This window comes from Stenella coeruleoalba, assembly GCF_951394435.1.
Source record: "Stenella coeruleoalba genome assembly, chromosome: 6".
In the NCBI taxonomy this organism is placed as follows: domain Eukaryota; kingdom Metazoa; phylum Chordata; class Mammalia; order Artiodactyla; family Delphinidae; genus Stenella; species Stenella coeruleoalba.
This window is the reverse complement of record NC_137151.1, coordinates 39,498,403-39,514,433: the sequence shown is the minus strand read 5'-3', so window position 1 is coordinate 39,514,433 and position 16,031 is coordinate 39,498,403. Positions and strand designations below refer to the sequence as shown.

Genomic DNA, 16,031 nt, shown 5'->3' with positions numbered 1-16,031 from the left:
ACTGTATTCCTCATAGGCGATGAAGGATGTCAATTCACATATTCATGAAATGTATTCAGACTTTGACAGTACTATATTATTTTCCCTGTGCTTTAGCCTGAAGATGGAGTCATTGACACGTTGGCCTACAAGGTATTCAATTAATATGTGTTTTAAGTGATTCTAGTGAAACTGCTAAGCTACTATTCCTTATATATAAAATATATATTATATGTGTATAATATATATAAAAGCCTACAGGGCTTCTGTTTTTTGTTTTTCTTATTTTTACAGATAAACTAACACACTGTTGACCTCCACTCTCACAGAGGCCACAATGCCATTCTTGATTCTCTTTTCAACCAAGGCAACTGCCTACATAAGAGAATTATGTGATCTTCATTTTTGTGCCAGCATGGCAATTTTTGGTTATTTCAGGTTTTCTCTAGCATATCTGATAAGTATCTATTTCATACTCTCTTAGGTAAAGGATAGGAATAGGAAGAAATAGCAAATTTATCGTAAAAACTGCAACCCAGATCTATGCTCCAGAGAAACAGTTTATCAGTCAAAAAAACCTTAAATTAAAAGAAAATGATTGATTCAAATTAGTGGCTTTTCACTATGGTTCATATATTTAAAATATAAGAATCATATTTAATACTATTTCTTTAATAATTTAGACACGTTTGTTCTTCTTTTTCTTGCCCCTACTCCTTTACTCTTTCCCCACCAACTTTGGAGCTTAGCTTTCATGTTGGCCTTATTTCCCCAAAAATATTTATTTGAAATTATTCAAGGACATTTATAATACATTGAAAGTATATTTTTCAGCTTGATTCTAATTGTGACATAAAAACATTTGTTTTCCTTTATAAGAGCACCTGTGTGTAAACTAATTGTGACATCAGTACAGTTGTCATATGGTAAGTTTAAAAACTTTTGGGGACCACTAAGTGTATGCTAGGCCTTTGGAAACTCCAACACTACCAAATGGAGTCTTCTACCTATTAACCAAATGTCAGTAATTAATTGGAAGTTAGTTTGTGATATATATTCTTTGCACATGTTCCTGCCAAGAACTTCTGTGTCTAATTAAGACAATAAGGGATATTTGTGTTATGATGATTTCTGATAGTATTTCTATAATCCTTCAAACCACTTTTGAATGTCCTTTTTAAATGTTCTGTTTTTAAATTCTGTAACTATAAGCTTCTGTAAATAAGGGAATTTTCAGTGTAGAACAAATTATTATCCAGAGAAATGTCGATCATACAATACAGCATTTGATTTTGACAATTTTGAAAATTTCTGGATCTGGGATAGCCTTGGAAAGTATTTTCAGGGCTAGATTAACCAAGCTAATACTCTAAAGGCAATTTTCTTGGCTATATCATACAACAAACACTCCACTACAGCAAAATTTGAACTTAAATGGGGACAACATCTATTTGAAATGCTATCACTGAATGTTAATTTCCATGGAGTCTCAAAAACCAGTGAAAAAATTTTCATTTCTTCCCATTGCTGAAGATCACGTTTATATATGAAGAATCTATGTTCATTAAAGATATCCCAAGCACATCTATGTAAATTACACTCAAATTATTCATAAGTTTCTTGCTGCAGTTTTATAAGTTAGAGAGTATTCTTTCTCTGTATTTGGTTTGTAATTCCCAAAGGTTCTCAAGGTGCTAATTCTATTCAATTCTTTACTTTCAATTTCAGTTTAGGGAGAAAATAAATTATTCTTTGCCTGACCATCATAAAATGTTGCTTAATTTTGGCAAGTGTAGAATATTTTAGTTGTATTAAGTTGATAAATATTTTAGCCATAAAAGTGATGCTTGCAGTCAGCTTTGGCTTTACATATTGTGACAGTGTGTCAAATTACTGCTGAAAATTTGAGTAAAATCTGTACTCAAGATAGTTTTATTTTGAATATTTTTTTATTCCTAATTTTGTTGCCATTCATCTAAGCCTCCTGCCTAGAAGTACTGCAAATTTCAAAAAAATAGGAACTACTAGGGGAAAAAAGAGACTTGTTTTTAATACTAAGACTTTTTTCATGTTTTGTTTTGTTTTTCAAGTATGGAGATCTTTGTTATATTCCTTATACTTAGGGGAAAATATCACTTGATTTAAGATTGTTATATTGTTGTATTATATTTCTATTTGGTGAGACAGCGTAGAGAAGAAGATATAGCCCTGGGTTAGTAAAGCCTGAGTGCAGTTCCCCTATCAGCCATGTGACTGTGGATCATTAACTTCCTGAACTGCAATTTCCAAAGTTGTGAGAATTAAATATGTTAAATGGGTGATTTGACCTCCTCACTCGGTATAATATTTTTATTAGTTATTTAGTACATTTGAAAGATTACTATTAAATAAAAAGTATATTATACACATTGCCTTCCATATTTGAACTCTGGAGTGTATTAAAAGTAGATGACAAGAATCAGATTGAATAAATAAGCGCAGATCTGTCTTGGCTCCCAAAATGCCTCCTTCACAGTGTAACATTCCTGTCATCTTAACAAATGACTGACTTGTCATTTTAGTGTCATTAGTAATGCTAAAATTTCTCCTTGAAAAGTTAAATGAAGCAACATTTTACCTCTCAGTTAAAATAGTGTTTTTATTTTTAATAATTTTTTAATGCAATGTCCCTTAAAGATTTAAAAATCATAATTTTAATAGAAATATAGATATTTCCATGCCTGCTTCAACCTAGATCTAACGAATATTAGTTGGATTTCTTTTTTTTTTTTTGCGGTACGCGGGCCTCTCACTGTTGTGGCCTCTCCCTTTGCTGAGCACAGGCTTCGGACGTGCAGGCTCTGCGGCCATGGCTCACGGGCCCAGCCGCTCCGCGGCATGTGGGATCTTCCCGGACCGGGGCACGAACCCGTGTCCCCTGCATCAGCAAGCGGACTCTAAACCACTGCGCCACCAGGGAAGCCCTAGTTGGATTTCTTGCTACAGAGTTTTCCCTTTTTGATTTATAGAGCTTATAAATATGAATGAAAGTTTCTTCAGGATTAATATACTTGGGATTCCAGCCACACCTCATATTTGTCTGGGTGTAAAAGTCCAATGCATTTATTTTGTACAGCATTTTCAGGGGGAAAAAAATCGACTTTTAAAATAAATCAAAACAATATGCATAAAGGAAATACATATTTTATGTAGTTTATCATTTTTCATGGATAAATAATACAAAATATGAATGTAGGTCTTCTTTGCTTTTCCTATATGCAGTCTCACTTTCTCTTCTTGTGTATGATTGCTGTTATATATGTATTCAAATATGCACAGAATACACACTCATTTTTACCTGACTGAATCAATGATTGCCATATTTTTCTAAACTTTAGTCAGTCATTGCTGTTATCTGACAGCTGAATAAAACTTCACTGGGCATAACTTCAAAAGAATAGATCTGATTTATCTGAAAGCGAATTTCTGTACTGTAATATAAATACTATATTTATTGAATGAATAGGTGAAAGAAACATGGATTATGTACCTTCTTTTTTAACATTTCATTTTTTGACATGTTATATTTCAGCATACTGTGGATTTTCTTTCTTTTATATTTTATTTTCTTCCACAGTCCTTCCACATGACGTTAAAAGATTACTAAAATAAGAATTTCTGCTTTGTATAAATTCATGTTTTAAGATGGTTTCACAAGATGATTTATAAAATTCAAAGTTGAATAGCCATTTAGCAATCTAAGTGGACAGAACTGAAAGTTATAATGCATTCATGTATACATTCATAAATTACCTAGTGCTGTAGGTATAATCGTGAATAAGAAAAAAGATCACTGTCCTCACTGAGCTTAAAGTCTAATGGGAGCAAAAAATATTAATAAAAAGTAACTTTGTAAAGAAACACAAGTGTAAATTTGCCACTCTAATTCATGCTATGAAGCAGAGTATATGCTGCAATAATCAGAACACAGAAGGCTTCTTGAGGGAAATGTTTGATATAGTAAAAAAACAGAAGGAATTAAGCAAGTAGATTGAAAAAAAGCATTTCAGATAGGGAGCAGCATGTACAAAAGGTATTTTGGAAATTCTTCCCTGTGATTTCTATGAATGGTTAAATTTTTTTTATAATAAAAATTATTTTATTGTAAACAATACACACATATATTGATTTTTAAATGGTATTATTTTCTGTTAGTATGAATGGCATTGCTGTTGTTATTAATACTACACAGTTTTGTGTTTATCTGCATTTATCTACAATTTAATTTCAGCTACTTGTTCTGGACTGAGTGGGGACAGATGCCATCCATTGGAAAGGCTCGTTTAGATGGCTCAGAGAAGGTTGTCCTCGTAAGCATGGGAATAGCATGGCCAAATGGCATCTCCATTGACTATGAGGTCTGTTGGATTTCTTAAGTATTGAAAGTGCATTAACTGCGAACTTGCATTAGTCTACTTTTAGTGTTCTCTTATTTTCTTTATAAAACAATCAAAAACAGCTTGTAATATTACTTTTCAATCAACCTTAGGAAAATAAATTGTATTGGTGTGATGCTCGTATAGACAAGATAGAAAGAATTGACCTTGAGACTGGCGGGAATCGTGAGATGGTGCTGTCAGGGAGCAATGTGGATATGTTTTCAGTTGCAGTCTTTGGGGCGTACATCTACTGGTCTGACAGGTAATTTATTTTTTCATAAGTATTTGAGTCTCAAAATGTTATTTTAGTGCCAATTGCTTTACCCTTGTAGGATTAGCCATTCCTTAGCAAGGTCACAGAAAAGATCTCACAAAACCATGTAATTTCCACAGAAGAGGCAGTCACTCTTGCTAGTCCAGGCTCAACCCTTTCAATGTCACAAACTAATGTTGGTTTCTTTCCCTTCTGCTGGGCCATCTGTTACCTTCAGCTTAAATAACTGGCTTGATTTGGATTAAAGATTGTTGATCACGTATGTTCAATTTCTTGGCAGAGCACATGCCAACGGGTCCATCAGAAGGGGCCACAAGAATGATGCCACAGAAACCGTAACCATGAGAACGGGTCTTGGAGTCAACCTGAAGGAGGTTAAAATCTTTAACCGAGTAAGAGAGAAAGGTCAGCACTCTTGTATGATAAATACATTTTATGTTATTTCTTTCTCTTATTTTTTTTGACATTTATTTATCAAACTTAAGTTAGGGATTAATTCTTATATGAGTCCAAAACCTCAAGACCCTATTTTTTTACATCTAATTTCCTACAAAAATCATATAGTAGCCTAATGAAATAAATATATAATAGTTCATGGATAGTTTTGCCTAGGACAGTGCATGTATATGGACATGTTATATACCTGGTATGGCTTCAGTATAGGTTTAGACTAAGTAATATAGAAACACTTGATAAATATACATGTTCAATGAAGTATACAAAGCACAATTAGGATATTAGAAAAAAGCAGCCAAAATGTTTTTTTGATTATATATATATATTTTTTAATAGTCACACACTTTATTTAGAACTAACTAAATATGCCACATTACTTGGGCCGAAAGGTTGTTTTCATGTCAGATTATATTTTAATACATAAAGTGATGATGGCTCCAGAAGGTTGCTATTAGTGTGAAATAAGTCCAGAGTCATCATTTCTTTAAAATATGTGTTTTGAAACTGATATGACATGATTTGGATTTTTTTTAATATCACTTCCATTAAGATAATGTTCATTTTAAATGTCCATTAGAGTAAATTGTAATTAATTTTCTTGACATCAAAGGAAGGTATAATAATTTTGGAGAGGATGATGGATTCATAGAGGAGAATTAGTCTGATGCAGAAATCTTAATATCATGTTATATCTTCACTCAAAACTGGAGTGAAAAACTTATGCCCAATATACTTAGGAAGGTAGGCACATTAGAGCCATAAATTTCTTTGATATCTTATATACTTCATAGACACCAAGTTTAAGATACTGCCTATTTCTTTTGATGAATGCAGTTCATGTTTTGCGTGAATCAGTTACTTGTACCAAAGATTACAATATATACAACCTATTGTAATCTCAGTATCAAGTTGCAAAAGGGTTATGCACTTAACTGGCTGATTAAGGGAGATTTTTTATGCTTCTCTTTGGATGGTCAGGGGAGCAGAAGAATGTGATCTTTGAAATAAAAAAAATCCCAGGTTTTAAACTGAAGTGATTAAAAATAGCAGTACTCTATAGTGTTTGGATTTATACTGACCAGTCTAAAAGTTAAGCATAAAATAACCCAGAATATTCAACATTAAATTTTTAATATTTTTCTAAGAAAAAACTATCTGGAAAACAAAAGAAAAAACACAGACATACGTGTGTGTACCTTCTTTTTCTCGCTAGGGACCAATGTTTGTGCCAAGGACAATGGGGGATGTCAGCAACTCTGTCTTTATCGAGGAAATTCCCAGAGAACTTGTGCTTGTGCCCATGGATATTTGGCAGAGGATGGAGTTACTTGCTTAAGGCATGAAGGCTATTTGCTGTATTCAGGGAGAACAATATTAAAAAGTATACATCTTTCTGATGAAACCAATTTAAATTCACCAATAAGGCCATATGAAAATCCACATTATTTCAAGAATGTCATAGCTTTGGCTTTTGACTATAATCAAAGAAGAAAAGGTACCAACCGAATCTTCTACAGCGATGCACACTTTGGAAATATACAGCTTATTAAAGATAACTGGGAAGACAGACAAGTAATTGTTGAAAGTAAGTACAACAATTTATTTTTAAACAGTTTGGTGGAAATGAGTATCATTTGGAGTAGTAGAGAAATTAGAGTGGTAGTTGCATGTAGCAATTATATTTTCCTAGAGTTTATATTCAAGAATGAGTGAAGCTATAACATCCAAACCCCCAAAAGTCAAAGAAGTAATTAACTGCTAGCATGTACAGTGTGAATATTATGATTATTAGCTTCTAATCATGGAACACTCAGTATATTCCTTTATAATGTTTCTTATTAATAAGTGTATTAAATTCATGGAAAATAATTTTTCAGTATAAAACTTACTAATTTTATTTTCTTCCAGTGGGTGAAATTATATCTTTAAGAATATCTACCTAATTATATTCAGTGAATTTTATTTTCTCAAGTATCAGATTTTTTGTGTGCATATATATGACAGTCTTGATGAGAAAATGTTATTAAATAACCTAATATTTTAAAAATATTTTTAATAGTCTACAGGACAATACTTTTAATATTTTACAGGACTCAAACATAATATTGTGTGAATTATCTATACATTATAATTTAGAGAAACTTCTTTCCTGTCATCCAACTTCTACAGGGACAATCTTCATATTCCTCATTCAGCATCTCTCTCTTCTCTATCTCTGTGTGATTTCCATATATTCCTCACTTTTCCAATTTCACTATACTGAGGTCAATCTTTTTCATTACTTTTTAAATTGCAAAATAATACATAAATTATAAAATGTTCAAGTAATATGGATTTTTAACTGAAGTTTCTGCCTCATCCCTGCAACATCAATTCCATTTACTTACTCGTAAGTGACAGCTGTCATGCCTCCAGAATTTTCTTGCAGTATGTGTATCATTTGTAATTACAAAAATGTAATGATACAATATTCACCTGCTTTTTTTCACTTACAATATATCTTAAAAAGCTTTTAAGGCTATTTAAGATAAGGCTCTATCTTATTCTTTTGAAAGCCTGTATCTATCCTATACTAAGAGTAAACTAATTTATTTAACCATTTTCTCACTGACAATCATTTAGGTTGTTTTTGGTGTCTTATCACTACCTACAATGTCACAGTGAACATTTGTGCACATAAATATGTTTTTTCACACATGTGAATATTTCTTTAGCATAGAATCCTAGAAATAGAACTGCAAAATCATTGTTTTATTTAGTTATTTTTAGAACTGGTCAAATTTCTCCAAAAAGACCATATCAATTTATGTTTTCATTAACTGTTTATAAAAAGATCCATTTTCCCACACTTTTGACAATGATTTTATAATTTTTATTAGCTTATGACTAATATGTTAAAAAAGTCAACTTATATTAATATACATTTACCTGATAACTAGTGAGATCCAGCATCTATTCATATGCTTACTCATGTGAAAAACACATCAAACTCCCTATTGTACATTGCCATCCCATGCTAAGCCTGTCACAGTTTATTTTGTTCTTTCAGTATTTAATATCCTCACAATCCCTTTTGCCTATTCAAACCTGACAGCCTTTCCAAATCAGTTCAAGTGTGTACTTTCAAGCATATACAAATACACATTCTTGTTTCTTTATTCTCTAGGTTACTATACTTGTTGATAATTTCATAACAATTTGTATATTCCAGCACATGCCATTTTGGCTTCCCTGTGTGTGTGTATATATATGAAGATGCAACTATAACTGTACTGATCATAGACTTGAGACATATTCGAGACTTACTGATTCTTTGGGTATATCCCTATGAAGTTTACATTATAATTCTCTCTGGTCCTCCCTCCATTTTCCTAGACTGACACAATTCAGAGTTGGAAGTGCTTATGTTACATCTGTAATCTATTAACTTATTCATTTTCTGTGCTCCAGATTCTTTGTCAGGTACCCTGGGTATAAAGATGAATATGAGTCCATAGACCTTTAGAAGCCATAGTTTAAGAAGAAAACTACGAGTAAACAGACATTGAAATTCACTAAAATCTATAATATACTAAAGGCCTAGAGAATAAATAATCTTTCTGAGGAAGCGCAGAGGATGCCACTGAGATGAGTTGAGGAAATGTAAGGGATCAATAGGAGTCTGCCTGTTGAGCCTGGTGGAGAAGGAAGAATTTTAGACCAATGGTCCCCAAATTTGGTTCCTAGGGTCTCCCAATACATGTTCAAAATTATTTTCATAATAATACTAGATATTTATTTGCCTTTCCACCGTTTTGACATTTACACCAATGGTGCAAAAGCCATTGTGGCTAAATTGCTGGTACCTTAGCACTAATCAATACAGTGGCACCAAACAGTACTAGTAGTCATTGCATTTTTCACTGCCACTTAATAGCAGGAAAAAAAAAAAAAAAGAGCCAGTTTCACTTAAGAATGTCCTTGAAGAAAAAGTAAAATAATTTTATTAAATATTAATCCTTCAATACACATCTCTTTAATATGCTGTGTGATATTATAAAATACATATAAGGAACTCTGATGCATTCTGAAGTATAGTTGCCTGAAGGATACCACGTATTTCTGTCATTATTTGAGTTTATGCTTTTTTTAAGGAATATCATTTTTTACTTAAAAGAATGAGGAACAAACTATGGTTATTCAAACCTGGGTGTATGGCAGACTAAATACAATGAGTCTGTCACTCCAAGGAAAATGACCTACATTACTTATTGCAAATAAAAATCAAGATTTCAAGTAAAAATTAAAATTTTCAAGACTTGTATCCACCATAGTTAGCTTGATAGCTTCCCATACTTCTGATGAGATGTGTAGTGATATTACTAGTGATTTGGGGCGGGGGGGTATTGCATGCTGAAATTGTCAGCATTTGGAGGATATGCATAACTCAGGGAACCAATATTTTCCAGATGACATGATAAAATCATGCCTGGGTAAATGATCCATTCAGAGTATAAGATAGACCAATGAATTTTAATGTAATAGAATAGGAAAAGTTCATCATTATAGTTTCTGATTCCACACGGAAGCTAACCTTTAAGTAACTACCATTTGTGTTGTTGTAGTATAAAATCATATCCAGAGTTATCTGAAAAGGCTGTTAAAACCCTCCTTCCTTTTCCAACTTCACTGCTGTGTGAAGCTGGATTTTCTTCACAAATTTCAACTAAAACAACACAACAGATTGGATGTAGTAGATGTGAGAATCCAGTTGTCTTCTAGTAATCCAGAGAGTAAACAAATTTATAAAATGATAAAAAAGCTGTCTTCTCATTTTAAAAAAATACAGCTATTTTTAGATGTTATTTATATTAATATGCAGTCAATTCATTTTTGTTTTTTAAAATATATTAATACATATCAAAACAAAGTTTTTAGTTTAAATTTCTAACACAATAGCTATAGGCGTAACTCACATACACAAAAATTTTGCTGGAGTCTTCAATACTTTTTAAGACTGTAAAAGTCCTCAGAACAAAAAAGATTACAAACTACTCTTCTAGACTAAAGGCTCAGAAAATTTTAACTATAAAGACATGAAAAAGCACAGGGTAGACAAGGAGTGACACATCATTTGGCATGATTAGAACATGGGTTTCATGGCATGAATGGTGTGACATGAGGCTATCGAGTCCTAGAGAGAAGTCCAATATTGAAGGATTTGGTCTGCCAAGATAAGAAGTATTAAAGAAAAAGTTTCATTGAGATATAATATACATACCATACAACTCATTCATTAAAAGTGTACTGTTCAATAATTTTGGGTATGCTACATTATTAGTATATTACATTATTAATAATTACATTATTAATTTTTAAAATTAGGTAAAAATATATAACATAACATTTGCCATTTCAACTTTTAATTGTACAATTCAGTGACATCAATTACATTCACAATATTGTGCAGCCATCACCATCTATTTCCAAAACTTTTAAAATAAATCTATTTATTTATTGGCTGCCTTGGGTCTTCGTTGCTGCACACAGGCTTTCTCTAGTTGCAGCAAGTGGGGGCTACTCTTCATTGTGGTGCATGGGCTTCTCATTGCAGTGGCTTCTCTTGTTGTGGAGCATGGACTCTAGGCATGTGGGCTTCAGTAGTTGTGGCTCACAGGCTCTAGAGTGCAGGCTCAGAAGTTGTGGCACATGGGCTTAGTCGCTCTGCAGCATGTGGGATCTTCCCAGACCAGGGCTCAAACCCGTGTACCCTGCATTGGCAGGTGGATTCTTAACCACTGTGCCACAGGGAAGTCCTTCCAAATCAGTTTTCTCTCTTTAAACAGAAACCCTGTTTAAGCAATTACTCCCAATTCCCCCTCCCTGTATTCTCTGGTAATCTTTCATCTATTTTCTTTCTCGATGAATTTGGCTATTGTATATATTTCATATAAGTGGAATCATACAATATATGTTTTGTTGTGTGTGGCACAATTCACTCAGTATAATGTTTTGAAGGTTAATCCATATTGTAGCAGGTGTCAGAAGTTCATTCCCCTTTATGGCTGAATAATATTTTATTGTATGTATATAACATATTTTATTTATCCATTCATCTGTTTATGGACACGAGTTTCTACCTTTGGTTATTGTGAAAATGGCACAGTGAACACTGAGATACTAATATTCAAGATAAGGAGTTATGATTTTTTTCAGTAGATGAAGGGAAGACAATGGAGTGTTCTAAGGTAAGTATATAATAGGACTTTTGTTTTATGAAGATAACTCTGGCTATGTTATGTTTGATGACATTTAAGAGATGCCATGGGAGGTTGTTGCTGAGTTACAGATCCTATTTATATTGTGGGAAATTAAACTGAAAACAATTTAATCAAAGTATATACATATTTCTGTTCAGTAGTTTGCCTTTTTGTTTGGTTGATAGTTTCCTTCACTGTACAAAAGCTTATTAATTTGATATAGTCACGTTTATTTTTACTTTTGTTGCCCTTGCCTGAAGAGATAGATGCAAAAAAATACTGCTAAGACCAATGTCAAACACTGTACTGCCTACGTTCATCAGGGATATTGGCCTGTAACTTTCTTTTACTGTACTGTTTTACTGTACTGTTTTTATCTGGTTTTTGTATCAGTAATGTTGGCTTCATAGAATGAGTTTGGAATTGTTCTTTCCTCTTCAGTTGTTTGGGATAGTTTGAGAAGGAGAGGTATTAACTCTTCTTTAAAGATTTGGTAGAATTCATCTGTGAAGCTGTCTGGTCCTACACTTTTGTTTGTTGGTCTGCTGAGATTTTCTATTTCCTTGGAAAATTGTATATTTCTAAGAATTTATCCGTTTCTTCTAGGATGTTCAATTAGTTGGTGTACAATTTTTTGTAGTAATCTCTTACTATCCTTTGTATTTCTGTGGTGTCAGTTGTAAGGCTAGATTGTTTGAGATTTTTCTTGGTTCTTGACAAAGGCCTGTATTGGTATAAAATTCCCTCTTAGAACTGCTTTTGCTGCATCCTGTAAATTTTGGATTTTTTGTTTTTATTTTTATTTTTCCAAAAGTATTTTTCTATTTTCTCTTTAATTTCTTTAATGGCCCATTGGTTGTTTAGAAGCATGTTGTTTAGCCTCCACATTTGTTTTTTTTACAGTTTTCTTCTTGTAAATGATTTCTTGTTTCATAACGCTTCGGTCAGAAAAAAATGCTTCATATGAATTCAGTCTTCTTCATTTATTGAGACTTGTTTTGTGGCCTAACATGTAATCTGTCCTGGAGAATATTCCGTGTGCGCTTGAAAACAATGTGTATTTTGCTGTTTGGGGTTGGAATTTTGTCTAGTTATCTATTAGGTCCATCTGATCTAATGTGTCATTTAAGTCAATGTTTCCTTATTGATTTCTTCTATCCATTGATGTAAGTGGTTGTGTTAAAGTTCCCTAGCATTACTGTGTTACTGTCATTTTTTCCTTTATGTCTGTGATTTGCTTTATGTATTTAGGTGCTCCTATGTTGGGTGCATAGATATTAACAAATGTTACAGCCTCTTGTTTGATTAATCCCTTTATCATTATGTGATGCCCTCCTTTGTCCCTTGTTACAGTCTTTGTTTAAAAGTCTATTTTGTCTGATATAAATATTGCTATCCCAGCTTTTGTTTGTTTCCATTTGCATGGAATATCTTTTTCCATCCCTTCACTTTCCAGTCTGTGTGTGTCTTCAGATATGAGTCTCTAGTAGGCAGCATATATATAGGTTGTGTTTCTTTATCCATTCAGCAACCCTGTCTTTTGATTGGAGCATTTTGTCTATTTACATTTAAAGTGATTATTGATAGCTATGTATTTATTGCCATTTTGTTAATCATTTTCTGGTTGTTTTGTAGTTATTCTGTTCTTCTCTCATTCTCCTCCTTTGTGATTTGTTGACTTTCTTTAGTGTTATGTTTATATTCCTTTCTCTTTATTTTTTGTGTATGTATTATAGATGTTTGGTTTGTGGTTACCATATGGTTCATATATAACAACCTACATATATGTTATTTAAGTTGATGGTTGCATAAGTTTGGGCACATTCTAAAAGCACTACATTTTTACTGACCCTGTTCACAATTTGTGTATTTTGTGTCATATTTTACATCTTTTTGTGTATTGCTTATGTAATTATTTTAGAGGTAGATAATTTTACTACTTCTGTCTTTTAACCTTCATACTAGCTCTAGAAGTGATTGATCCACTACCTTTACTACATGTTTGCCTTTACCAGTAGGATGTTTTTTCATATTTGTGGCTTTTTCTTTTCCATTTAATGATGCCCCTTTAACATTTCTTGTAAGGCCAGTTGAGTGGTGATGAACTCCTTTAGTTTTTGCTTGTCTGGGAAACTCTGTATCTCTCCTTTCTTTAGTTCTGAATGATAACCGCACCAGACAGAGTATTCTTGATTGTAAGTTTTTTCTTCCAGCACTTTGCATATATCAAGCCAGTTCCTTCTGGCCTGTGAGGTTTCTGCTGCAAAGTCACTGGATAGTCTTTGTGGGTTTCCTTGTGTGTTACTTATTTTTCTCTTGCTGAATTTAAGATTCTCTAACTTTTGACATTTTAATTATAACATGTCTCGGTGTGGGTCTCTTTGGGTTCATCTTGTTTGGCACTCTCTGTGCTTCCTGGACTTGGATGTCTCTTTCCTTTGCCAGGTTAGGGAAATTTTCAGTCATTGTTTCTTCAAAAAGTTTTTCTATTCCTTTCTGTTTATCCTTCTTGAATCCCTATAATGCAAATCTTAGTTTACACTGTATTGTTCCAGAGGTCTCTTAAACTATACTCATTAAATTATTCATTCTTCTTGCTCTTCCAATTGGGTGATTTCCACTAACCTGTCTGCTGGTCCTTCCCCCTATTTTTTATTTTGGTTACTGTATCCTTTGGTTCCGAGTGGTTCTCTTTTTAATATTTTCTCTTTGTAGAAGAGCTTGCTGAGTTCATTCACTTGTTTCCCAAGTTTGGTGAGCCTATTTGAGCTTTTTATCACATAAATTGCTTATCTAGCTATGTTTTATTTACCTTTTTTTCTGAGGTTTTGGTTTTTTTATTTGAAATGTATTCCTTTGTCTCCTCATTGTGCCTAAGTCTGTGTTTGTTTAGGTACTTAGAATATAGAATAATCAGCTATGTCTCCTAGTCTTGAAAGAGTGGCATTATGTAGAATGTGTCCTGTTGGGCCCAGAGGCACAATCCCCTGTGGGCACCCTGATAGGTGGAGCTGACTCCCCAAAGTGGTTGCTGCTTTGGAGGGACACCATTGTCATCCAAGGCAGCTTGCCAGGTTGGGCAGAGAAGGAGCCACTTTGGATGAACTGGCCAAAGTTGGTGAGTTGGGCAGGACAGGTCCTTGGGCACACTGGGACAGGGTGCCCAGTGTTAGCTGGGTTGATGGATAATGACAGAAATGGTGCCTCCCAGCACTAGGTCAGCTAGGTAGAAGGAGAGTTTAAAAACATGTTGCCTTTCAGCACTTCTGTACCTGGAGAAAGTTCTAACAGAGTCCTGCCACTCTGGCACATGCCCTAAAATCAGTCAATGAATCTCATGACCCAGGTGCTTTTCAAAGCTACTGCCTCTGCACTGGAACTTGGAGTGAGTTTGTGCACGAGCTCTTCAAAAGCAGAGTCTTGAGCTCTCTTGGACATAGTCTTCACTGATTTTCAAAGATGGGGCTCTTCTTTCCAGTGCAAGTCCCCTGGGATGGGAGCCCAATGTGATGCTTTGAACCCTTGCTCCTCAGGGAGCACCTCTGCAGCTGTGATATTCCTCCTGCTTGTGTGCCACTATACTAGTTGTGTGGGTTCTGATTAGAACACCATTCTGCTCCTCCTTCTTGTCTTGATGTAACCTTTTCTTTATACGCATAGTTGTAGAAAATCTATTCTGCTAGTGTTCAGGTTGTTCTCAGAAATGGTTGTTCCACATGTAGTTGTAGTTTTGGTGTTTCTGTGGGAGGAGATGAACTCAGGCTCTTCGTACTCTGCCATCTTAACTCAGAACCCCTTTGATATTCTATTTTGATAAATCTGGAAAAACATTTCATTTTGATACATCTTTTACCAGTTAGTTATGAAAAAAATAAATTCGCTGACATGTGATTAAGTATTTAAAGATAGAAGAGCGTTCTAAATACTTTTACGAATCAGATTTAGGTTTAGATCCTTTATATATCTGAATATGGGGAAAGGATAGGATGAAGGCTCTCTTCTTTATCTTTCAATTCATGTAGAATTAAATTTTTGCTCTGAGGTATAAAAGATGAGATGAAGAGCCACTAAATACACTTAAATGTGTATTACATGCTTACAATGTGCCATAGATTATTAGGTAGTGGCAAATAAAGATGAAAGGTCTATTTTTTTAACCTCTGGGAACTCAAAGTATGGCAAAGGGAAAATGCTGTGTTTCACTTTTTATATATGAAGAGTCAAGACTGTTGGTCAACATGATATTAAAACACCAAGGTTATCTCTGGCTTTAAAAACATAGCATGATTGATGATAATTATAAAAAATAAAAACTAAGAAGAGATTCATAATTTCAAAGCACAAAATAAGATTTTCCTTGACTAATAAACAGAACAGAAATACAATGCAGTTAGAATGACTGAAATATAGAGGAACAGGAGCAAGTTTAAAGCCTGCTTGAACCAGGGACTGGGGTGAGGCTGCCACATAGGAAAATAAGGCTGAATTAAAGCTGTGCCATCTCCTTCATATACCAATGTCCTATGTGACATTTTTGCTGTAGAGGCTTAGAGAATACAGAAACAATCCTGTGACCAACACTAACATCAGTCTTTTACACATTGATGGCTTTTCAAGTTCTCATCGGCCCTGTGGAGCAAAAATCCAAGTGAATTATGAAAGACA

General features: G+C 33.7%; 1 protein-coding gene across 9 annotated transcripts in view; it reads left to right on the top strand.

Annotated features, from left to right (window-relative positions):
* Positions 1-16,031, top strand: part of LRP1B (LDL receptor related protein 1B) — a 1,831,517-nt gene that overhangs the window by 1,354,978 nt on the left and 460,508 nt on the right. For all 9 annotated transcript variants that reach the window (XR_013828854.1, XM_079925113.1, XM_079925117.1 and 6 more), the window contains 4 exons: positions 4,250-4,376; positions 4,508-4,659; positions 4,952-5,076; positions 6,341-6,712. Coding sequence is in view for 8 of the 9 variants with exons in the window: in XM_079925113.1 (XP_079781239.1) it covers positions 4,250-4,376; positions 4,508-4,659; positions 4,952-5,076; positions 6,341-6,712 (776 nt within the window). In the remaining variant the exon portion in view is untranslated. The remainder of the gene's footprint in view (positions 1-4,249; positions 4,377-4,507; positions 4,660-4,951; positions 5,077-6,340; positions 6,713-16,031) is intronic.